The following is a 26,754-nucleotide window of genomic DNA, read 5'->3' as shown; positions in this document are numbered from 1 at the left end:
ATTACTGAATTAATCTGAACATTCAGTTCCAGATAGCTTCTGTGGTTTATTGTTTGTTTGTTTTTTAGCACTGCACATTGGGTCAGGTTTTCTTCTTAATATTTGTTTTAAAGTTAAAGATTCCATTAATTTTTTCAAGTTTCATTTGGCACCACTTTTTCTTAGGTAACTTATTTTGTCTTTCTAATTTTTTTCTTGAGGACTTGCCATATTCATTTGCAAGGGAAATTGTAGCTGGTATGCTTTCTGAATCCTCGAATATCTAAAAAAATGTTTTTTCCCTTTTTTCACAAGTGAACAAGAATTTGGTTGGGTTTAGAATTCTTGACTTGTAATCCTTATTCCTAAAATCTCTGTAAATGCTGTTTCGAAGTGTTCTAGCACATAAGGTTACCTGCTAGATACAAGCTCTTGTTTCTCAGCTCCAAATCCACCCTCTATCCCCTGCTTTGTGATAGGAGGTTGGCACTCAAAAATTACATGTGTCTTTGTCAGCTACCATATGCCCTAGAGGTGGAATAGGGAACTGTCCCTATGTTTTACATTTTTTTTTTTTCCAACCTCACCTGATTAGTGGTCTTTGACAGCACTGTCAGAATCAAGCTCATAGCATCTCTTCAGAGGAACCATTACCAGCCAAACCAGGACCCCCTCCTCAGTCTGAAGCTCACCTCCAAAGGGCACCTCTTTTAAGATGCTAAATGTTGATAATCCCCAACCTCTCTTTGTTGATCTCCCAGCCAGCCCTTGGGGGTGCAGCTTCTTCCAGTTACTACCTCTGTGTTACTCCCATGTTCCTTTGTCTTTCCAATCTTATACTATTTGGCAGATTTTTAGAATCTCACAGGAACTCTAATTGTAATTTTTTTAAAAGTTTAATTACATTTTCTCTGTTAACTCTTTGCCTGAAGGTTATTTCATCTATTTTGTCTGCCTCCTCCTCCTGTTTTCTTATACTTTCCTTATAACTGGCAATTTTCTGTTTCCTGCTAATATTCACAAATGAAGGTTTAGTGTATTTACAGTCCCCTTGTAAACTGTGTTGGCTGCTGTTTGTGTTCTGAAGATACCCATAACCATCCACTAACTAAGCAGGAGTTTTAAGCCCCACTGTGGAAATCAAAGCTTCCTACCCCTCCAAATAGCCAGCACTGCCAGTCTTTGCCCCTTCAACCTAAGGAAAATGCTTAAGTCCCCTCAGAATATCTCCCATTTCAAACTGACAAACTGAACAGTATTCACAAGCTGTTAGTGCCTTCTTGTGGTTTGGTACATATTTTGCTCTTTATTGTATATAATTTCTGGATTGTCTTCTTTAGGCTTGTGGCATGAAGTAGGTCTTAGTTTGAATAAAGCTAAAATTGTCTTCTGTTATTTTTTTTGTTTTTAATTTTTATGGTGTGGAGGGCTCTAAATATATGGCCTTGTCACTGTCTCTCTGGTAGTCTGTCAATACATGATTTATACATGAAGAACCACTCATGGGATTTAGTAAGAGAGACAAAATAGGTAATTATATGTAAGAGGAAAAAAAATTTCATGAAAACTATTAATAGCAATTTACTAAGATATATACATATATGTATATATGTATGTATGTATCTCCACATATCCACTCCCAACATTTTTCCTGAACATCAGACTACACTTGCAACTGTATATCTCCATAAGACCCACAAACTCGGTCATATCTTCATTGACACTTGGTTCAGATGTTAAAATGGAATTAATAGCAAGAGATGAGACCCCAAGAAAAATAGATGCCAGTAGGTGTTTTAAGGAAGCTGGAGCACTGCTGCTTATAGAGCCTAGAGCCACTGGAAGAAAACCAGCCTCAGCTGTTAATGCCTTGACCAATGTCATGTAAATTGGGGTTTGTTGGAAAGTAAAGGATTTTGGAACAAGCTGTAGTTGTGGCAGAGGTGGAGAAGAGGCCACTCAGAAAGGTTAGATGGCATCTCTTGAAACTTTGGGGACAGAGGGGACTGATGTCTGGCTTGTTTGTGTTAAGGGGTGGCCACACTGGAGATACCCTGTTATGCCAGTGTTTGTGGGGGCAGAAGATACTTGAGCTGGTCGCTGGGCTGGATATGGTTCCCATGTGAGAGTCTTCTCTAACCTGGCCAAGGAGGGGCAGGGTTCCATCAGAATACAGGGATGTGAGGCATGCTGGGAAAAGAGCTATGAGCAACCTATGAGAGAATATGCCTTCACTCAGCTCAAGGGGAACCATGAAGGGGATGCTTAGCAATTAAATATTATCAGGATGACAGCCCTTCTGCCCCCTCGCCCAGCATCTCTGATCCTTGTAAGTTGCTCTCTTTTATCTTCCTAGCATGTATCTTCTCATTGTAAGTTGCATATTAATTACTCCACATATTTTTAGACCATGAGCTCCATAAAGGCAGGGATTTTTGCATATGCTGTTGACTGATACATCCCCTTAATCACCATAATAATACCTGGGTCATGGTAGGTACTAAAGCAGTATCTATTGAAGCTGAATAGGAATTGAATTGGGATCTCCAAAGAGCCTTGAAATATCCAAGGTAAGTAAACATTAAACACTTCCCATGTCCAGAGAGCCCAAGAGGGAGAACTTAGTGACTGATCACCAGTCAAGTCCCACATTTTCCACCGTCACCCCCCTTTCTGTTCACTCGCCTGCACTGACCTACATTTCTGGAGAGGCCAGAGGTAACCTAGTCAGTGGGCAACGAGGAATGAAAAAACAAAAGGGCTTAGCAGAGAAGAAACTGAACCCTTTCCAATACAGGTAGCCTGCCCAAGGAACACCTGAGCCAGAAGGGAGTGAAGCTTTAATTGTAAATAAAATTCAGAATTTTGTACTGGACTGAACATATTTTTAAAAATGCTTGTAAACTAGAAATGACTGAAGGTATGTTCAGTTACCTACTATTAATCAGAAAAGTCATGGAGGCTGTGAAAGATTTCAACCAAATGAATCGAGGGTTTTAAATGGATACATTTCTGATTATATTCCACTAGTTTTTCTTATTTTGCAGACCAGATATAGTGATTGGCATGTTAAGCACTCATTTTCTCTTCTCACTTTATTGCACACTTGCTCTCCTGTCAGAATTCTAACCGTCCTTGAGACAGGCACGTTTGGGACTGTTTTTTTCGCCAACAAAATAGGCAGTTCAAGTTAAGAGTCTGTGTCCCACTGCCCTCATTTTCTAGCATGTAATAAAGTTCATAATGCACATTAAGCACTTAACAAATGTTTAATGAATAAGTGGATAGGACTTCTTGAGATCAGAAAACTTTAGGAGCAGCAGAAAGGACAAGTTCTTTATTCCAAAGTGTGTAAAATATAAAATTAGATAAGTAAAATACGTTCATTTAGTGAATACTCAGTCAAGGTCCAGTAATGTTTTCTTGAATGAATGAATGAATGAATGCGAACACAAATGCATGTGTGAATAAATGTCTACATATATATAGGCAAGGGGAGAAGGGAAAACACAATTTTGTTGGTATCTTTATTTATCTATGTTCATGTTAATAGAAGGGATTTGTACATCTGTTCCTGATTTTATTTCCAGGTGATCCTTGTTTTTGTCCTAAGCATTGGGTCTCTTGTAATCTATTTCATCAACTCTACCGAGTAAGTAAAATCTTCAGTCATTCTTATCTGCTTATATCAGTAGTTTTCTGGCTAATTTGGAGATTCCTCTCAGGAATAATGCTTAATACACTTTCCTATATACTCACACACACAAGATCATTAAGAAAAAAGGGTAAGTGTTGAGTTTCCCCCAGGAAGCACTAAACCCAGCTCTCCCCCAAAATGCATCAGTTTCCCCTGCATCTTGTCATCCTTTCCTGCTGGGAGCTGGGGTGCTGTGCCTAAGTCTATTCTAGAGTTTCTGGGACTCTGAGCCTCCAGTTGTCATCTCCTTAAATGAGGACCTTACATGCCTTTGTATTCTTTAGGTATTGAAGCAGAAGTTCTGAAGATGTTTTAGGGTTCCTAGTAGGTTCTAGACAACTTTGGGTGGTCTTGAGAAAGGAAAACACTAGACCTGGCCTGAGATAGAGGAGCAGAAGGGAATGCCTTCTTCTCTGAAGGATTTAATCTGAATTCCATGTTGATCCTCCGAGAAGTCTGTTGATTTCCAGCTAAAGTAAAACTAGGATTATAGGACCACACAAGTTGGACTGCTTTAGAGATCCTAGGGGAACTAGCAGTCTTTGCTTCATGGATTGCTTACTCATCTTGTAGGAATATTTTCTTTGAATTTGGTTCAGATCAGTTCATTTGACCTAGAGTAGCTCTCTATCAGAAGTGTATAGAAACCAGGATGCCCTGGCTGGGTAGATGGTCTTGCAAACCAAGAAGAGTCACATAACTCCTGGGCCTCTGAATCCCATTGATAAAAAGGAAACAGAACCAATAAACTCTATGAAAAGAAGAGCAAATACTTCTCCCATTGTTTTTGGCTCCATTCACATCCCAGTGGTTTTGTTCATAACTCTGCTCCCAAGAGAAAAGTAAGTTCCTTGAGATGGGCGCTTAACTGTTAGATTGACCATTCATAGTAAATAAAGAGAAAATTGCCCACCCATCTGTTCTCTTTAGTTGGTCCTCTGTAGATGCAGCTTTTAAAATGTGTGTCTTTATAAACTGTACTTGTTTCTTTTTCCAGCCCTGTTAGAAGCTGTTCTTCGTACCAAGACAAAACCATCCCGATTGATTTGACTTTCAATGCTTTCTTCAGTTTCTATTTTGGGTTGAGAGTAAGTACCTATTGTAAGTAGGAGTCAACAGATACACATAACTGTAAGGAGATCTGGGTGATACAAAGAGAAGCCTTCCTCATACAGTCTGCCTCTGTTTTCAGCCTCTAAATCTAAAGGGTCTGGGCCCTAAATTGTCAAATGTATAATGAGACCCCCAAAACTCTCTCCTGCACTTGAAACTGTAAATCAGGCCAAAAATTTCAGCACAAATGAAAAGGATTCCTTTTTAAAATATCATCACCCTGTCACACTGTCCTCCTTATTGGCTTCCCACCTGCCACTGAGAAAGAATTACTAGTGATTGTAAGTTGGCATAACCTGAGAGACAAGCCTCTGAAAATGCCATTGGCTCCATTGATGACACATACGCCATATAACTCTATAAAATACTTTTGTGTCCTTAATTTTGTTGCATTCATTTATTCAATAGTTTTCTCATTCCACAAGCACTTTTTTGGGGCCCACCCGAGATCTAGATTCTAGATTTCTATATTTATTTATTCCATGTTTGTGGGAGACTACGTCTATGTCTATGTCTATATTTATATCTACGCACACCCGTGTATGCATGTGCATATGTAGATATACACACATTTACATATAAAAATTATATGTATGTATATATAAAACATATACATCTTAGGTATATGTATGTATTTCTATAATCTTCTTTCAAAACTTACTTTGACCACAATGACCATCACACTCTTATTTTTACAGCAGATTTTCCCTTCGGGAAATGCTTGTTCTCTTAATTTAAATAGAGAAGCTCAAAACATAAGGCTTGGCCAGCCCAGTCTCTAGACAAGTTGTATTTTTTCCATTGAAGACTATCCTAAATCATGGGTCTTCACTGCTTACAAATAAGTGTTTTTTAATATATGTAATTATTATTGGAAAGCTCTAGGAGAAGCGGGAAGGTCAAAGTGTCTTTGCTGAAGTGTAAGAGTTAAGATTTTGTAAGTAAGATGGATTCATATTCATTCACTGAGCACCCGCTAAAGGTGCAATCTCTATAGTTACATATAAACATATAGTTATCTATATATCAATATAAATATATATTATAGATAAGTAAATATCTGAATATGTGTATGTGTGTATATATATGTGCATATTGTATGTGTATAGTAGAATGAGATCAGAGCTTCAGTTGATGAATGAAATATAATAGAATGAGAGCAGAGCCTCAGCTGATGAATGAAATATAGCTGGAAAAAGCCATTCTTGTGTTCACTTCAAAATTTGAAGGTAACAGAAATTGAAGTGTTTTGTTTCCATTTCACAGTTTGTGGCAGCTGATGACAAGGTCAAGTTCTGGTTGGAGATGAATTCGATTGTAGACATCTTTACTATCCCACCAACCTTTATTTCTTATTATTTAAAGAGTAATTGGCTAGGTAAGTGAATTGTGGGACTCAAAAACAATCTCAAAGCCCCTTGGTGTTCCTTCATAAATACCCATTTTCCTTTGAAGTCTAAATGCCATTTAAAAAACTTCTCCCCCATGATTGTGTGGTTTCATAATATATTTTCAGAACCCATTTTTTTTTTACCCCAGTCCCTGGCAATGGCCCTGATGCAGGCAGGTGTCAGTGGTTGTTGTTTATGAATTAGCTGGTCTACATCTGAGGGGAAGGGCCCCAACATCCCTAACTCTTGTGCTGGGATCCCACCCTACTGGGAGAGGTGCAGAGCCTCCTGCAGTCTTTGAAAATAGTAAAACATCATATCCAGACATGCAAGATATTGATTAATTAGTTACTTTGTCTTTAAAGTGGATGTGTTGCGTGTGGTTGTTCTGTGGCTTATGTAATCTTATTTATTACAGTGTTTATGTAATCTTATTTATTATCAGTGTTTATGTAATCTTATTTATTATCTACAAAATATTCCATACCAAAGTTGTTGTCAAACTGCATAAAGGAAAACAGCATGCAAACCCTGAGGAGCATATCACAGAGATTCTTTAGTCAGGTGTTTAAGTGGTTAATGGATCATTGGCTCTCAAGTTAAATAGAGTAAAATATGAGTAGTGCTTACTATACGTTTTGCATTAGCTTAATAACCGTATGAGGTGGGTACCATTATAATTCCCATTCTATAGGTGAGGAATTAGAGAAAATAAGGGGGTTTCCTTAGATTACAACAGCCATTTAGCGTCAGGGCCAGGATTTGAACTAGAATTCTGGTCTTAAACTGATGACATTGCAATATATAAAATTGGAGCATTTCAGGGAGAGGAAGAAGGAAAGCAGCCCCAGCCCCAGCAGTGGGATAATTCAGACCGCACCGTTCAATGATCTTCTTTGGCAGCTTTCTTTGTTTGTTTTGTAGGTTTAAGGTTCTTAAGAGCATTACGGCTGCTGGAACTCCCTCAAATCTTGCAGATTCTGCGAGCCATCAGGACCAGGTAAACGCCAGCCCTACCCCAAGTACTGCTTACTCACTCTTTGGATTAAGAAATTCAAACATTAACTGAACCTTTAATTCAACTCATTTCTCAAGACCTCAGTGTGAAAATCACGAAATCCCTTACATCCGAAGATACCATTTGTTTACTTTTCCCCATTGCATTAACCTCACACACTGCCTGGAAAGTTTGCAATCATTTTGTTTATTTTTAATTTTTTTTACTTTTTTTTATGGCTGCACCTATGGCATCTGGAAGTTCCCAGGCTAGGGATTGAATCCGAGCTGCAGCTGCAACCTACACTGCAGATGCGGCAACATGGAATCCTTTAACTCACTGTGCAGGGCCAAGTATCAAACCTGAACCTACACAGTGACCTGAGGAACTCCTGCCGTCATTTGAAAGAGTTTGTTTCTTCTTTGTTTGTTTGGAGCTACCATGTGTCAGTCAATTGAGGCTTTAATTATGCTCCCCCCTCAATTTTTCTTTAACTTGAAGCAATTCAGACACTGACTATACATATTCACTGTCATCGTCCACACCACTGCCATCTGGAAATGTAGGACAGTTCCTCTGAGCCTGAGAGCTGCCCAGTAGCAGCAGTAAACTCTTTCTGAGAGAAATAGAGCCACCTAAATGTCTTCAAATATTAAAATTAAAATTGAAAAAATCCAAACTACCTTTCAGCATCAATACTGCTAAAGTTTTAAACTCTCCATGCCTCTCTGTTCTCACTAGAAACATCAGATAGTACTGGCCAGGTGGATCTCAATGCTGAGAGTTTATGCATGACGGCACATTTGGGATCAGATGGGGGCTGTTCTTGTGGGAGAGTGGCCCACTGAGAACCACAGAGATTTCAGCTAAACTCTAGGGCTTTCCTTAGGAGGCAGGAGATTTGTGTGCTCCTCTTCATTATCCTGGTGTGAGTTCAGCATTATGAGCCTACACATCTGTGATCTATTCAGATTTTTATTTCGCAAGCCTGCTCTCCAGATTCCCAGGACACTGCCTTTTGTCAGTACAATATCAGGCTAATGGAGATCATCCAGGTACTAAACTTTTTGAATAAGCGTGTGACACAGTGTACTTGAGAACCAGATCCACTCTTATGTGTGTGTTGGACCAAGGAGAAGATCCTGTAACAATGCACATCAGTAGGTCAAGGTGGGGCCTGGGAGTCTGCATTCCTGATATGCTTCCAGAAGAACATATCATTGCTCCTGGTCCAGGAACCACACTTGAAGAATGAGCATGTAGAAGGTGAGGCATTTGTGTGGCTCTGGAACTTGTCAGAACCCACCAACTCCTTGTCTTTCTCCCCCCAGCAATTCAGTGAAGTTTTCCAAACTGTTATCAATCATTCTCAGCACCTGGTTCACTGCAGCAGGATTCATTCACTTGGTAAGCACCTCATCCAACTGTCTAAGGGCCCTGGTGTGCACGAACATCTCTTCTTTAAAGATGGGAGGATCCCTCTGAGCTCTGGCCCCCATCACCGTAACTGGTGTGAGGGTTCTCTTTTACTTCCTGTGGCTGGGTTTTTCTCCACCCCATATTTCTCACGAATGTGTGTCTCCCACAGTCAAGTATGTGTGTGTTTTCCAAGTTTCAAAACCTGCTCATGGGAAGGGATTTTAAAAACTTCCCTTTCAAAGGTATAAGCAGTTGGTAAAATTTATCGATATATCATCATAGGGGTTCCCGCATTTTGCAAAAAGAATAAAAGATCAGAGAAATGAAGCCAATGAGAGAATTTTGCGCTTAATACAAGCTGGAGAGACTGGAGAGTTGGAGGCAGGGGGCGGTGGTTACCGAGTTGCAAAGGGGAGTTTGGGAGCTTTCTAGGTTCTCCTGGAATCAATATGTACACCTAGCTGCCTCCTTCACCTGCAAATAAGGTTAGTTCTCATTCCATGTAATCAGCAACATCATAAATGTATTTCAGCAATGGGAGAGAAACTCCTGGACTTTATTACTCAAGGAAAGTTGAGAGCCATCATTAGAAAATGCAGAAATTGAAGTGAGATGTTAAAAGCCTGCAAAGGCCTTTGAGAAAAGCAGAGCAAAACAAAAAATAGAGAAGTATTTTCCACTTGAGTCCTTCTCCCAAAATTAATTTTTAAAAATTATAAGAAACATGGGGGAGGGGGAAAGCATAAAAAGAAAACAAATCCATAATCATATTCAGTTCATCAAGAAAAATGTCGAACACCAAATGAAAACACTGATAGAACCTTCAAGAAACAGATACAAACTATCATACATGAAATAGGTAAGCAATAAGGATTTACTATATAACACAAGGAATTATATTCAATATCTTGTAATAACCTATAATTGAAAAGAATCAGAAAAAATAACTGAATCTCTATGCTGTACATCCAAAACCAAAACAAATTTTAAATCAACTGTATTTCAATTGAAAAAGAAATCCAAAACCAGCCACATCCATTCTCATCATGCAAACAGGAGCCAGATATCACTGAGCTGTGTCACAGCAGTAAAGGCAGATCCCTCTGTCTGGAGGTTTAGCTTGAGGAGTGTGAGTCTACCATGGGAGAAGCTATTACCATTGTCCCCAGAGAGACATGTGGACTGTCACTCCTAGGAAAAAATATGATATATATTTAAATATATATGATATATATTTAAATATATATGTATGTATATTCATACAGGATTTTAATTGAAGTATAATTGATGTACAGTTTATATAAGTCATGGGTATACACTATAGAGATTCACAATTTTTTAAAGGTTACATTCCATTTATAGTTATTATAAAATATTTGCTATATTCCCCTTGTTGTACAATATACCCTTGTAGCTTTTTTATACTTAATTTGTACCTCTAATCCCTTACCCCTATATTGTCCCTTCCTCCTCTTCTCTATTGGTAACCAGTAGTTTGTTCTCTGTATCTGTGAGTCTGTTTATTCTTTGTTATAGTCACTAACTTGTTGGTATTTTTTAGATTCCACACATAAGTGACAGCATACAGTATTTGTCTTTCTCTGCCTGACTTACTTCGCTTAGCATAATACCCTTAAAGTTTGTCCATGTTGTTGCAAATGGCCAAATTTCGTTCTTTTTTATGACTGGGTAATATTCAATTGTAGATATATATCACATCTTCTTTGCCCATTCATGTGTGTGTTAGACGTTTTAAGTTGCTTCCATATCTCGACATTTTTAAATAATACTGCTGTGAACATTGGGCTCTATGTATCTTTTTGAATGAGTGTTTTTGTTTCTTTCAGATATATACCCAGGACTGGAATTGCTGAGCTATGTGGTAGTTCTATTTTTAAGTTTTTGAGGAGCCTCCATACTGTTTCCTACAGTGGCTGCACCAATTTACATTCCCACCAACAGTGGAGGAGGGTTCCCTTTTCTCCACATCCTCACCAACTTTTGGTATCTCTGTGGTTTTGATTTGCATTTCCCTGGTGATTAGCAATGTTGAACATCTTTTCATGTGCCTGTTGGCCAACTGCATGTCCTCTTTGGAAAATGTCTATTTAGTTCTATAGCCCATTTAAAAAATTTTTTGATACTTAGTTGTATGAACTGTTTATATATTTTGGGTATTAACCCCTTATCGGTCATATCATTTGCAGATTTTCCTCCCTTTCAGTAGATTGTCTTGTCGTTCTGTAGTTTCCCTCACTGTGCAAAAGGCTTTTAAGTTTACTTAGGTCCCATTTATTTTGTTTTTGGCTCTCTCTTTTTTTTTTTTTTTTTTAGGGCCGCACCCATGGCATATGGAAGTTCCCAGGGTAGGGATTAAATCAGACCTACAGCTGCCGGCCTGTGTCACAGCCACAGCAATGTAGTATCTGAGCCGCGTCTGCAACCTACACCACAGCTCGCGGCAACGCTGGATCCCCAACCCACTGAACAAGACCAGGGATCAAACCTGCATCCTCAGGGATACTAGTCAGATTCATTTTCCCTGCGCCACAATGGCAATTCCAGGTCCTGTTTGTTTATTTTTGCTTTTTTTCCATTTGCTTTAGGAGATAGATCCACAAAACAACTGCTTGGATTCATGTCAACAGGTGTTGTGCCTGTTTTCCACTAGGAGTTAACATCTGTGTGATTTAAACTTGGTTTTCTTACAGTACAGTAGTCTTAGAAAATAGTAAAGTCTCCAGATAGTGGAAGCAGGTTAGTAGACTTTGCAGCCAAATCTACTACCAACCATGGGAGTAAAGTATAGACATGCAATCTCCTTACTTGGGAGTGGAGTCTTATAGGAATTCGTGCTCTTAACCTACTCATAAAACTAATGGAAGGGAACTTTTAAAAAGTGATCAAATACCTGAGAAAAGTACATTATTTCTAATTTTCATTCCAGTTCTTAATAACAAAACAAAAATCCAACTTTCCCCAGGCACCTCTAGCATTTTACCATCTCTTGTGTTAAATGGACATGGAAAACCTCTAAGAAATATGTAAGCAATTTTGGAAGAAAAAGTCTAAAAATGGCAAAATAAAGGAAAATTTGTATGTAGTCTATATAATTAGCATATATTGTATATAATAACGAATGTTTAAAAATTTGTATTTATTAAAAATATAAAGTTAGTGCCATTGCCTAAATTACTCCTTTTATTTAATGTAAAAAAAAAATAATCCGATAAACTTAGTTTCCTTAAACTATGATGACTTAGCAGGGAAATCAGAGGAAGAATTTTTTAGCATTTCTTTTTTTTTATTTTATTTTTATGTTTTATTTTTTGCTTTTTAGGGCTGCATTTGTGGTATATGGAAGTTATCAGGCTAGCAGTTGAATTAGAACTGCAGCTGCAGGCCTACGCCATAGCAACACAGTATCCGAGCCTCTTCTGCAAATACATTGTAATTCATGGCAATGCCAGATACTTAACCCACTGAGTGAAGCCAAGGATTGAAACTGCATCCTCATGGATACTACTGCTGAGCCACAATGGGAATTCCCCTTTTCTTTTTTTAAAAAATTGAAATATAGTTGATGTACAATATATGTAAGTTACAGGTGTACAGTATAGTGATTCCCAGCTTTTTTCTTTTTTTTTTTTTTATTTTCCCACTGTACAGCAAGGGGGTCAGGTTATCCTTACATGTATACATTACAATTACGTTTTTTCCCCCACCCTTTGTTCTGTTGCAACATGAGTATCTAGACATAGTTCTCAATGCTATTCAGCAGGATCTCCTTGTAAATCTATTCTAAGTTGTGTCTGATAAGCCCAAGCTCCCGATCCCTCCCACTCCCTCCCCCTCCCATCGGGCAGCCACAAGTCTCTTCTCCAAGTCCATGATTTTCTTTTCTGAGGAGATGTTCATTTGTGTCGGAAGATGTGGTATATATACACAATGGAATACTACTCAGCCATAAAAAAGAATGGCATAATGCCATTTGCAGCAACATGGATGGAACTAGAGAATCTCATACTGAGTGAAATGAGCCAGAAAGACAAAGACAAATACCATATGATATCACTTATAACTGGATTCCCAGCTTTTAAAGGTTATGCTCCGTTTGTAGTTATAATAAAATATTGGCTATATTTTCTGTTTTGTACAATATATCCCTATAGCTTAGTGCAGAGTTTCTTTTTAACCACTAAGAAGATTTTTGCAGGAAAAGAGGGAAATAAGACTTGTTTGTTCTTCCTTCCACACTAGCATTCATGACCTTAAGGTCACTGAAATGAAGTGCCTACTTAAAGTGCTTCTTTCCTTAATGATGATCCTGCTGTGGTTCAAATGATACGGAATAATAGTCACTCAGCCTCAGAGCCTCTGCATCCCGTGGCTCCAGGATGGGAGGACGTGCCCACATAAGAAGAAGAGAGATGTCAGCCATCCTTCATTGACCACCTCCACTGTGGGGTCAAGCTTCATGGTCCCCTCAGATCTCAGCAGTAGTCACAATGAAGGGAGGCTAGACTTCGCAGCTACCACTCACAGTTTGCAGACCCTTCACAATAACCTCTGGGAATCATTTCATATTTCATCTGGATTGAATTAAATGAAACTAATCCAACGTTTTGCTTATTTTTAAGCTTTCCCTTGGATTCCACTCTGAGACCTCTCCCAAATCTTCTCTCTTTGGACAGGTGGAAAATTCTGGTGATCCCTGGCTCAAAGGTAGAAACTCACAGAACATATCCTATTTTGAGTCCATTTACCTGGTCATGGCAACAACGTCAACTGTCGGCTTTGGAGATGTGGTAGCCAAGACATCCCTGGGACGGACCTTCATCATATTCTTCACCCTAGGGAGTTTGGTGAAGAATGTTTTTAATATCTTTTTACTGTAGCTCATAAGCTGAAAAAATTTGGGTAATGGTGAGAAACAAAGCAATATGGGTTTTGAGTGCATGTTGCATTATTCAGAACAGGCGTCCAATGGGAATGAAGAGATACAAGAATCCCCTATTTTCCAGACTGCATTCTCTGGAGCCCATGGTATCCTTGCTTGATTGCCAGGGATGAAGATGGTAGACAAAGGCAAGCAGACTTTCCTAATTAGCCTCTGCACTGATTTGAGCAACCCCATCTCCCTTCATCTTTTGCCCATCAGATTTAAGTCTTTCTTCCAAAGCAGAAAGGGAATTGAAATTTGATCTGCAGGAAGTTCTGTTCTTTCTAGCCCAAAGGAGTAAACTATCTCCAAACCAGCATTCACATGAATCAACATCTATACTTGTTTCAGTAGTGTGTCAAAGGCAAAGGAAGCCTTCTTTTCTTACAGTGACTTTGATTTCAGTTCCTTAAAAACCATCCCAGTATTCTCATCCCAGACATTCCCCTGTCCACCCCATCATTACATCCCCTCATTTCTATCATTTTCCCCTTAACCCCTCTCTGTCCCATATGCGTAATTTTTTTCCAAAGCCCCATTAGTATCAAGTGATAGAGTCAGAAGGGCAGTTAGAAGTAACACAGGAAAAAATGGGTGAGGAAGCTGTCTTGCTGCTTGTCTTTGCTTTCATCTTTTTGAATACAGAAAAGCTTTTTATTAAATTTTAACCAAATCCAAAGGCTGAAGTAAGGAAGAAAATTGGTCTCCCTTTAAAAAGCACAGTTCACAATCCTGCCCTTCTTAGAGAAAGTTTGATGGACCTTCTTATTCCCTTCTAATCCTCAAATTTTGGAATATCCCTGAAAACAACAAGACCTAAGGTTTTATTTGCCAATCATTTTAGGTACTGTTTGCAAACTATATCCCAGAAATGGTGGAACTTTTTGCTAACAAGAGGAAATACACCAGTTCTTATGAAGTGGTCAAAGGGAAGAAGTAAGTAGCTTTCAAATATAATTTCTACAGTTTGAGGTATTGTACTGGTCACTGTCTCTTTCTCAGCACTCTTGCCTGGCTGAAGTGGAAGTCTTCACTCACTAAAGAGGGCTGTGCTAGGATAAATACCACCAGAAGCTGATATTTGCTACTTGATACAAACTGCTATCTTGATGCTCATAAGAGGATTAAATAAACTAAAATGACAGATAATGTTGTCATCAGTGTCAAATGTTGATTGTGGCAGTATTTCCCCCCTCCTTACCACAAACTATTCTCTTATATCCATTACTGGTTGTCTTATTCATTTTAATCATGTGGTTGATTCATGGCTACATAAAGTCATAGTTTCTAATTTAAAATAATTAATTCTATTCAGTTGTCTTAGCCCAAGCTCCCTTCAAGCGTATGGGGCTCATCCATGGGAAGAGGTTAGCTGGAGTGGAAAGTTATTCCAGCCTCTCCTCCATTCCTTCACACATCACCTGTTTCTGTCCAAACCACAGCTGTTTGCTCCCAGGAGCAAAGTTGAGTTGTTTTTAAACTATTTCTTGTGGATATATTATGTTACCTCCATCGACATTATGAGTTTTCACACCTGAAAAAAAGATCTTAAATTCAAAGTGATTTTTTTTTTATGTAGTCTTGTATCTGCTGTAGAGGAAAGAGGCTCGGTAGAGATAAACTCCCTTAAAATGGTGTCTTAACACACTTGGATGAAAACCAAGGTTGACCCAGGAGTATGAAGAGGAAAGTGGAATAAAAAAAAAAAAAAAAAAAGAAATGAAATGTCTGAAAAACAAATTTTGAATACATTAAAATAAACTAGATAAGCCAAAGTCTGACCCATTTCATCTCAGAAAAGGGTATGGGATACAGGCTAAATCAGCCAATAAGGTCTGGAAAATTTGAGGTTAACTTAGGCTAAAATTATGCTTTCAGTTTCCTTATATAACTAATGGGAGAAAAATAGCTTCTTGATATATTTTAAGCCCAAGGAAATTGACAGCTGTTTTTCACAATAAAGATTACATGCATAGATTTTTGGACCTGTCTTGGATGTCACTCCATTGAACTCTCTTTTTTGAGACTACTATATAATTTTAGATGCAGAAAATAAACCAAACAGCCTAGATTCTGGTGCTGCCTCAGCCTATGGGAAAATCAGTGAACCATTCAGTCATTCCTCAGTAAAAAAAAAAAGACCACATCACACAGTTGGGGGTCAGGTGGAAATTCAAGTGAAATTAACACATGCAAGTTCATTATAAATTATAAATAACCAAGAAATCTAGGAACTACCATAGTCATCCTTGAATGCCTGTAAAGCTATGTGTAACTGAAGTGTGTGGAGTCTTTATCCATGTAAATGAACTAGAGGCTACAGAAAGCTGATGCTGCTTCTTTTTTTTTTTATTTTTCAATTTTTTTTTCGGTCACATCCACAGTGTGGAAGTTCCTGGGCCAGGGATCAACTCCACACCAGAGTAGCAACCCACGCTGCTGCACTGATAGCACCATATCCCTTACCCACTGAGCCACAAGGGAACTCCTGATGCTTCTTCTGTGTATTGGAGATGCAATCCTTTTGCTTCTAATTGTAACATCTAATTCTGGTACAAATGCCAAATTTATTTCAAACTAAAAGAGATGTCCTTCTCTCAGTCTCAGTAGGAAGATACTTCTGTTCCTCGGATTGCTCACCTCCCCTGTTCTTGCTTCCTAGGTTCATTGTGGTCTGTGGAAACATCACTGTGGACAGCGTAACAGCTTTCCTGAGGAATTTTCTCCGCCGCAAGGCAGGGGAAATCAACACAGAGATTGTTTTTCTGGAGAGTAAGTATATCTGTATGGCCCACGGGCAGGGAATTAATACTTGAAATGTGTGTGGATATTTCTAGTGGAAGAACATTGCCCTTGCACTATTGATTTTATTTATTTATTTTTGTCTTTTTAGGTCACCTGCGGTATATGGAAGTTCCCAGGCTAGCAGTTGAATTGGAGCCACACCTGCGGGCCTACACCACAGCCACAGCAATGCCAGATCCAAACCATGTCTTCATCCTACACCACAGCTCACGGCAATGCTGGATCCTTAACCCACTGAGCAAGGCCAGGGATGGAACCTGCGTCCTCAGGGATACTAGTCAGATTCATTTCCACCGAGCCACAAAGGGAACTTGATTTTTAAAATTAGGAAATAATAATAAGCAAAAATGAAAGAAAAATCAGTTCGTGCCCAGAGTTAGCCTCTGAAAATATTTAGGAATATATCTTACCAGATGTTTTTCTGTATAGGTACTAATATTATTTAAATGATTCCCTATTATTTCTACATTCATTATATATAATCATAATATTGTGGCCTAGTCTGGTATAATTCATGATTATTATTATATTTATTCTCAGAATTGAAAATGTAAAGTTTAGATACAGAAAGGATTGTTTTTTGATTTATGTTTTTGTTCTATGTGGTTTTCCTTTTTATAAGCAGAGTCCAAGTCAAATATTTTCTGAAACTCTGGTAAATACATATATAATGCAAAAAAAAAAAAGAATTTTAAGTAGGCAAAGTGGTTTCTTTAATTGTTTTATTTTATAATGTCGGTTCCTAGTGAGATCGAGCAGTTTTTGTATTTTGATGGCTTGCTTTTTTTTGGAATTCCTCTTCTTTTCTTTTATTCTCTTTTCTATGAGGAGGGTCGTTTTACCTTGCTGACTTTTAAGCACTTTTAAATATATTTTGATATTAGCTCCTTTGTGTCATATGTCATAAATGTATTTTCCTCCCTCTTTGCCTTTTTATTTTTGTGTGTGACTTTATTTTAATACAATAGCATTCAGTTTACATGGACTCTAATCCATCGACTCTTTCCTTTTGGCTTCTTGCTTTTCTGACATTCTGAGACCTCTCTGTTCTAGAATTAAGTAAATATTTCTCTAGCATTTTTATGTTTTCACATTGAAATATATTCTCTTTAAGCTCTCTAGAATTGACTTTGTATAATGCGTAGGGAACTAACTTCTTTATGTTTTCAGTGGTCAATCAGTTATCCAGACATCACTCACTAAATAAATCAGCCAAATAAGAAATTATATTTTGATCTCATCCAAGAGTGCATTAGGATCACCTCAACTTCACTCATTTCATAGTTGAACACTGTGCTTTTTATATAAATGACATCTTTAGCCCAACATTCCCTTGGACCCTCTCACATGTAAGATAACCAGCAAGCACTTTGAACTCCTTTATGGTGCTATTGATAGGCAGCCAGGAATTCTGTTTCAATATCATTGTCCTGCCTGTCTGTTAAATAATTTCTGCATTACTTGAATCCTTATTTTAAAAATAATCTAGAATTTTATCAGTTGCATCTATACTCTGAACATTCCAGAATTTTTATTGTCCACCAGACAGTCTCTGTGCTTCGTATCCACACAGCTAATTGCTTCCTGGATTTTTCCCCACCCCGGTGTTACAGAGGCCTCTCAAACTCAACATTTTCCAAAGTAAACTCATGATCTCATGTCCATCTTTCCATCTCACAAGGCAAATTAACCAGTGAAAGATAAAGAAGGAAAGGAGACAGCTTTTCCTATCTCTGCAAATGGGGCCTCATCGATGTAGGACCTTAAAACAGAAAACTAGGTTTTGTTTTTGATACTCCTGGCTCCCTCAAACCCTGCACACACATTCATCCATATCATCAATTTTTGTTCCCTAAATAAATCTTCATTCTGTTTCTACCATTTTGTCTCTGCCGTCACAGCCTTATTCAAAGTTCATTTCTTGTCTCTCCTGAATTTCTGTAAAGGCTACTTTATTGATTTGTTCTTTTTGCTCAGAAACTCTTCTATGTTATATGACTGATTTATTTTTATCCCCCTAGTGCTAGGCATTCTTTCTTGACCAAGCTGTCTAAATTAGTGTCTTCTATTCCTTCTGTCTCATTATTCCATTTATTTGCTTTAAAGCAATTATTGCAGTCAGGGACTGTGATCGATTTTCCTTTGATACAGAGGTTAGCATTGCTTTCCTTTACATTTGTACTGCTCCTCTAATAAAAGGTGAAACCTCTCTCCTCCCTTTGCATCTAGGCTGACCTTTGACTTAATTTTATAAATGGAATGCAGCAGAGGTGACACTCTGCTACTTTCAGGCCCAGGAGTTCAGAGGATGGACAGTTTCAACTTTCTCTGTCCTGGAGCCCTAGACTGTCATATAAAAAGTCAGACTAGCTTGCAGGGGAGAAGGCCTGGCCAGCTCTCAGATACTCCAGTCACATTGCTGAGGCAATGAGACTACGTGTCATTTTGGACATTCTAACTCCCAGTCAGGCTTCCCTAATGAATGTACCCATGTGAACGGCCACCATCATCACTGGGTAGAACAAAAAAATCAACTTGCTGAGTGAAACCAGCCAACTTACAAAATCAAGAGAAGGAATATATTAACGTTGCTTTAGGTCAGCAAGTTCTAGAAGGGTTTGTTTTGCAGAAAGGGATGACTGATATGAAAAGGTGTACTGGATACTGGAAGTGGGCTGCCATCATAACAAAAGCCCAAATGTGGCCTTTTCCTTGGAAATGGTGGTGAACAAAAGCTGGAAGGGTTGCAGCAGTGAATCTTGGTAGAGGCTGGTAAAGAAGTGAGGAAATTGCCGTTGGACACTGGAAGAAGAGCAGAATTATGGTAACAGGGTCAGAAAAAATAACATGGAAGATAGGACATGTAACTAATGAAATTGTAAAGCTGGCTAAGGAAACTTCCTAAAAGAATGTTGTGTGTCATTTGTCTTAGTATAATCACCTGTGATAAGGTATTGTAAGAAAATTGAGCTAAAGAAGAAACTCTTTGATATTCAGGCAGAACATAAAGAAACTATAGAAGGCCCAGAACAGTGCCTCCAGCTGGCCATAAAATGTTCAAGAAGAAAATGACTTCAAGGGGAAAAAAATAAAACCCATGGTGCTACTTATAAAATATGACTTCAGACAATAGACAAGATCCAGTCAAGGATGCATCTGTAAGACCCTTAGTTAAGATCTGATAAGGATCTGTGATGGAGACTTGTAGATGCTCTTCCCAGTCAGACAGATGGCTTCTGAGGAGCTGAAGGACATTCCTCCCAGAATCCTGATCTCCTCAAAGTAGAGATTTGTCTGCAAAGGAATCATGGATGTGACTTTGGGGTCAGGACATGAACATGAATAATGTTTATAAAAAGATGGCCGTACTTTAATGCATTTTACTGGTAAAATGATTGCCAGCTTGGGCAAAAGGGACAGAGTTCAAAATGGAAAAAAAAAAAAAATGCCTCTGGGCCCCTTACCTAGCACAGGCAGGAATCATGCTGAGAAAGCTACTCAAGCACAACACAGGTCATTTATTAGGCAAAAGGAAGGGTGATTCAGGGGACAGAGACAAGAATCAGGAGCAGTGGGTTAGCTTATAAGCACACATCTGGGCTCTAATCAGAAATCATTCTCTGCCCCTGGACTAGGGTCTCTCATAGTATGTGCTCAGACAGATTTCAGAACTGTCATGGACCAGTGATGTACACGTGCCCTCCATCACTACCCCCACCCCCTGCTTTTGCTCAGCAGTGTATGTTGCAATTTTTTGCCTCCTGCCTTATCATGGTATTTGTTTCTTTAGCTCATAGGTCTCCTCAGATCAGGTGGAGGAACCTCTTCCACATCCAGACCTGATTTATTAGAGGACAGATCAGGACTCTGAACTGATGCTATAAAGAAATGAGACTTTTAGGGAAGAAAGTATTTGGTTCAGGAGAGGGATGTTAATTCTTATGGCCAAAGGGAAGATTATGGTAGGCTTTTTTTTTTTTTTTAATTCAGCTACCAGAAATTCTTCCCGAATATTTACACATATAATCCACTCCCACAGAAAGTGGAGTCTTCTTTCTCCATTTTATTGATCCATGCTGGCCTTTTGACTCATTTTAAGCAATAAAATATGCATAAGTGACTGATATATTTAAAGGGCTGACCCTTAAGAAGCCTAGTGGCTTCTGTGCTCAGGGCCTTGGAGCCCTGGACCACTACGAAGAAGTTCAGCCCCTCCAAGGGAGAAGAGGCCCAGCTCCTTCAGTAGCACAGCTGAGGCAGCAGATGCATAAATGACACCATGTTGGATGTTCAGGCCCATTCCAGCTCTCAGCTAAAGGCAGCCATGTAAGCCACTCCAACAAAATCACATGGAGCAGAAGTCTCACACCTAAGCCCAGTCACACTCAAGAATTTCAAGAAATCAAAACTTATTTTAAGCCGCAAAGATTTTGCAAGATTTTGTGAAAACATAGATAATGGATACAGAAATTGTCACTTTTCTCTCTTTGGTTACTCCCTTATTATTTAAAGCAAAAGTATATCTGAGATATTGTGTTATGAAATGTCATAAAGGCACAATATTAATTTATGTTTCTGTACTTCAGGATATGTAGTAGCATGCAAGAAAAACTAACAATGGCTAAATTCACCAGAAAAAAATAAAAATAAAAATTGATATTATGCAGCTCTCAAAACATCCAGAAGAGGAGTTCCCACTGTTGTGCAGTGGATCAAGGATCTGGCATTGTCTCTGTGGTGGCTTGAGTCATGGCTGAGGCATGGGCTTGAGTCATGGCTGAGGCATGGGTTTGATCCCCAGCCCTATACAGTGGTTTGACAATGTGGCATTGCTGCAGCTGTGGTGTAGGTTGCAGCTGCAGCTCAGATTCATCCCTGGCCTGGGAACTTCCATATGCTGCAGGTGCAGCCAAAAGAATAAAAAATTCCATAGAAGTCACATAACTAATATATAACAATGAACAGTGATAATGAGATGTTTATTTCCCTGAGTCATTTGTGTTGTTATTGTGCCTGAGCAAGTCTGTAAATATTGATTTACTCTTCTTTACACTGAATGCATATGTCGTATACACGTTGTGTAAGTGCAGGTTTTCACAATTAAAAGATAAAAACTTTCTAGAGTTGAAAAAAATATATCCACTGTCAGATTGGAAAGGTACAGTAATATCAGTCAGGATGAATGAAAGTCATGTACACACAGGTATGTCACAACATGCAAGGGACCCTAATTCAGCAGTTGTTGGGACTGAGTCAGAGAAGTGTAGGAATCCAGAAGATAGTGGTAGTCAAGGAAGTCACATATAATAAGCATGACTTATACATCAAATAACAAAATACTTATCACCAAATACTTTTCCCCTTCCTATTTTTCCAGTCTTACTTCTCAGAAGTAACTAATCTCAGCTCTTTCACATTTAATGTATCTTCTAAGTGTAAATCAGTATTTTATCACTCTTTTGACTCCTTCATTTTACATGGTATTTATTCATCGCCTGATATTTTGAAGATGAGTATTATTCCACCTTCTGCACCACTTTTCCTCCTCCGGTTGTTCCAATATAGTTATCTTCTAATTTGTAATTATAGCAGCAACTGGTATTTATATCATTATGGCTAATAAATGTTGGTCTTATGATAATAGCGCATTTCTTCAAATATTTTTCTTTTCAGTACTTAATGATCGTCTTATTTTTATATCTCTGTCAAATATTTTCCTATATGTATATATATCACATGCATAGCAATAAATATTTTCTAATTTCTGCAACATGAATCATCTCATAATGACAGAAGTTGAGTGAGAAATTCCCAGCATTGCACATGAATCATTGGAGCATAGGAAAAAATATCTTGGAACTTCCATTTATTTTTTAAATAGCAAGGTGATAATTCAGTATCATGTGCAAAAATTTTTATTCCAAATTATAACTCAGAAAGTTACACAGAATTGCAATGTACATTAAAATGAATTATTATGAATTGAACACCCATGTAACCATCACCCAAATCAAAATATATTATTTTGCTGACACCCCAGCAAAACCCTCCTCAATTGTAGCCCTGTCTTTAGTCCCAAGAGGTAATTATGATTCTGACTTTATATCTTACATTTATTAATTGTTGTATCTCCTATGTTTATTTAGAACATTTAAGTTTTCTACTGTTTTTTTAAAAAAACTAACATCAATGGGATATAAATGTATTTACCTTATTATTATGTTTGTAAGATTCATCTATGTTGCAGCTGTGTATAGCTGTACTTATTCGTTTTCATTGCTGTGTTGTAGAGCATTCCATTAGCTGAATACACAATTTTTCTTAATCTGTTCTCTTGTCGGTTGACAATTCTCCTCACTTTTTGGCTATTACGAAGAATGTTGCTTTGAAAATTCTTGTACATGTGTCCTGGTACCCAGGAGTAAAATGGCAGGGCAGTAAATCTTCCTATAATAGAACTGTCAGCTGTTCAAAATGTTTTATTGGGTCTGTACTTCCACCAGCCTCCGTGAGAGCTCTTGTCACCCTGCAGCCTTACTACCACTTGGAAACATAATGTCACATACTACCTAACACCTAGAAACATCAGACTTTTTGATTTTAGCCATTCTTCTAGGTAGTGTTTTATAAGACAATGGATCTTACTGTGGTTTTTAGGCTCATTTTTCTGATTAGTAATGAGGCCAAGCATATATCCATATATATATAAGCTATTTGGATTCCGTCTTTTGAAATGACTATTATCTGGCCCATTTTTAAATTGAAATATAATATATTTACAGTGTGGTCTTAGTTTCTGGCAAAGGGATTCAGTTACATATGCATATTCTTTTTCATATTCTTTTCCATGACGGGGTTGGGGGATTGCTCATTTTTCTCCTGAATTAAATGCAGATCTGCCAATGACAAGCTCTTTTTTTTTAATGTAAAGACATCTTTATTTTCTCTTCATTCTTGAAAGAAAATTTTAAGGATATAGAGTTCTAAGCTGCCACTCTTTATTCTTAAGAACCTTGAAGGTATTCTGTTGATTTCTGGCTTTTGTTGTTGCTATTAAGAAGTCTATTAAACTATTTTGAATTATCTTCTTAAAAGATTATATATTATACTTAATATGAAAGTATGTTATACTTTTACTATGATGTGTGTAGGTTTGAATTTCTGATCATTTGTCATGCTTAGTATTCATGAGTCTTGCGGAGTCTCTGGATTGGTGTTTACCACCATTTCTGAAAGATTCTCATTTTTTCTTCAAATATTGCCTTTGTCACTATGTTCTTTCTTCTTTTCTGGGAATTCAGTTAGAAGTACATTAGGCCTTTTTTACTGTGCCAGTGTACTCCTTCCCCTGTCTTTTGTATTTCCACACTTTTTTGTATCTCTGTGTTCATTTTGGATAATTTATTCTGACCTATCTTCCAGGTTCCTACTTCTCTCTTTATCTGTGTTTAATCTATTTACAAACTCATTCATTGATTTTTTTGAAAAAATTTTTAAGGCTTTTTTGAAGTGTAGTTGATTTACTAGGTAGTGATAATTCTGCTGTACGACAGAGTGATACAGTTATACATGTACACACATCCATTCTCTTTCAGATTCTTTTCCCTCATAGATCATCACAGAATATTGGGTAGAGTTCTATGTGCTCTGTAGCAGGTCCCCGTTGGCCAATCATTCCACATACCTCAGGGTGCATAACTCAGTTGTTGAGTTTTTTGTTTGTTTGTTTTTTGTCTTTTTGCCTTTTCTAGGGCTGATCCTGCGGCATATGGAGGTTCCCAGACTAGGGGTCTAATTGGAGCTGTAGCTGCCAGCCTATGCCACAGCCACAGCAACGCGGGATCCAAGCTGCGTCTGCGATCTACACCACAGCTCACAGCAATGCCAGATCCTCAACTCACTGAGTGAGGCCAGGGATTGAACCTGCAACCCCATGGTTCCTAGTCAGATTCATTAACCACTGAGCCACGATGGGAACTCCAGTCGTTGAGTTTTTAATGTCAAGAAATTGTATATTTCAATTGTAGAATTCATTTTTTGTTCTTTATCAAGTATTATGTTTTTATCATTCCTTGCATTTCCAGTCTTACCTTTTAATTCAATACAATAAACATAATTATATTGTATTTTCTGTCCAGTAATTCACTGTCTTAATAAGTCTTTAGTTTTATTATCTGTTGTTCCCACTGCATGTTACACGTGGTGTCTTGTTTTCTTTGTGTGCTTTCTTGTCTTAGATTATGTACTGATTCTTATATTAAAAATATATTTGTAGAAATAATTTATAGCCTAGAGCAATGTTACATTCTTCTCAAGAGGATGATTCTTTACTTCTGCAAAGTACAGTGGGGCACTTCTGCCTCAGGACCACATAAATTCAAGTTCAAGACTTGAGGTTCTCTGTACTACCCAGGTGGCACATGCAGGATGACTATCCATCTGAAAGCTAGTTTATTCAGTTTTACTCTTCTGTGCCTGCATCCTTTCGTTATGCCAGGTTAAAATTTGGAACGGTTATCAAAAACTCTTCAGGGGGCTTGAATTTTTGGATCCCTCACCCTGTGACATCACTGTAATATTAGCTCCGTTTGGTAGCTGCTGAATTACTAAATGCTTTCAGGGCTTAACCTCTGAGACCTTGATTTTTCCTATATTTGGTCTGGTAATTCTTCGTGGTCTAGTTATAGACCTGATGATTTATTAGGAGATATTTTTTATATTTCATCCAGCATTTTTTGTCTATTTTCAGTAGAAGGTTGGATGAAGCTACCTAGTTTGCTATTTCTGAGAGCAGAAGTCCCCAGCTCTGGTGATGGCCACATTTCACGTACTGAATGAAATTTGTTTTAAGGGAATAGGGGAATTTGTCAAAAGGACTGACAAGTTCAGAAAATTTCAAAATACTGCAGTTGATACTGGCAGATAACAAAAGTATTATGTAGCCCATTGTAAGGATTTAGCTTTAAGGAAGTTGCTTTTTCTCCCAGTCAGTTGTGGATTCTTGGGAGGATTTTTTTTTTTTTTTTTTCTTTTTCAGGGCTGTGCCTGCAGCATATGGAAGTTCCTGGGCAAAGGGTCAAATCAGATCTGCCAGCCTACACCACAGCCACAGCAAAGCCAGATCTGAGCTGCATTTGCAACCTGCACTGCAGCTTGTGGCAACACTGGATCCTTAACTCACTGAGCAAGGCCAGGGATTGAACACACATCCTCATGGATACTAGTTGGGTTCTTAACCCGCTGAGCCACAATGGGAACTCCCTGAGCAGAGAGCTGACATGATCAGATTTCCTTTCCATCTTTGGTGTTGGAAAATTAGATTTGGATTTATCATCATTCTTAGCAACAGCCCTTGTGATTGGCTTGTACATAAGCACATTTTGGTTATTTATTTTTGTAATGAGTTGTTTTTAATAATGTTCTAAGCACCAGTACATGAACTCCCCCTCCTATCAAGACAAAATTTAGGATGAAACCTGTATCTAATTATATGATACTCCTACATTCTATCCTGCTCTCAGTTTTTTGTGCATCATTATCATTCTTTCTCTCTCCTGCAGATTTATTGCATTTATGTACACTTAAAAAGTACATATTAGTTTAGATATGTTTAACTTTACAGAAAGATCCCACCAATGCAGACTTATCATTCTGAGATGGTCCTCATTTTATATTACTAAGATACATTCATATTTCCGTAGTGTTGCTATAGTTAATTGGTGTTTATTGTTCTATGATATTTCATTGATAGAGGAAACCTTAGTTTATTTTTCCACTCTTGGTGTGATTTGAATTGTTTCTAGATTTTTCTATTGGAAATAGTTTTGTTATTAACAGCTTGTGTATGGCTCTTGGTGAACCCATGCAAGGGTGTGTGTGTGTGTGTATGCGCATGTGCACATACACGGTGGGGGTGGGGTGTGATTTAATGGTTTGAACTATGTGAATGTTCATTTTTAGGAGATAATATCATTTTTTCCAAGGGGTTCCACCGTTTTCAAGCCTTTCAACAGTGAGTAAGGGCCTTTGTGTATCTATACATTGACATTCTTTCTAACAGTTGATGTGGTCTTACTTTTTTTTATCATTTATTTATATATATATATATTTTTTCCTACTGTACAGCATGGTGACCCAGTTACTCATACATGTATACATTCTTTTTTCTCATATTGCATGGTCTTACTTTTTAATCTTTGCAGTGGAATCAGTGTTAACTGGAATCTCATCATGGCTTTGACTTGTAAGCCTCTTATCACTAAGGCTGTAGAGTTTCTCTTCATGTTTAATAGCCTTATGTGTTTTCTCTTTCTTTCTTTTTACTTTTTTTGTCTTTTTTTAGGGCCTCACCAGTGCCATATAGAGGTTCCGTGGCTAGGGGTCAAATCAGAGCTGTAGCTGCTGGCCCATG

At 38.0% G+C, this 26,754-nt stretch overlaps 1 protein-coding gene across 1 annotated transcript in view; it reads left to right on the top strand.

The window, feature by feature from the left end:
* KCNU1 (potassium calcium-activated channel subfamily U member 1) overlaps positions 1–26,754 on the top strand; it is a 127,228-nt gene that overhangs the window by 9,053 nt on the left and 91,421 nt on the right. The window contains 8 exon segments of the mRNA XM_021075407.1: positions 3,570–3,631; positions 4,674–4,764; positions 6,056–6,167; positions 7,105–7,180; positions 8,509–8,584; positions 13,291–13,461; positions 14,383–14,474; positions 16,201–16,314. Coding sequence (XP_020931066.1) covers positions 3,570–3,631; positions 4,674–4,764; positions 6,056–6,167; positions 7,105–7,180; positions 8,509–8,584; positions 13,291–13,461; positions 14,383–14,474; positions 16,201–16,314 — 794 coding nt within the window.

Source organism: Sus scrofa, chromosome 15 (genome assembly GCF_000003025.6).
Source record: "Sus scrofa isolate TJ Tabasco breed Duroc chromosome 15, Sscrofa11.1, whole genome shotgun sequence".
Classification (NCBI taxonomy): domain Eukaryota; kingdom Metazoa; phylum Chordata; class Mammalia; order Artiodactyla; family Suidae; genus Sus; species Sus scrofa.
Note: the sequence above shows the minus strand (reverse complement) of the source record. Positions and strands in the feature narration are given on the sequence as shown.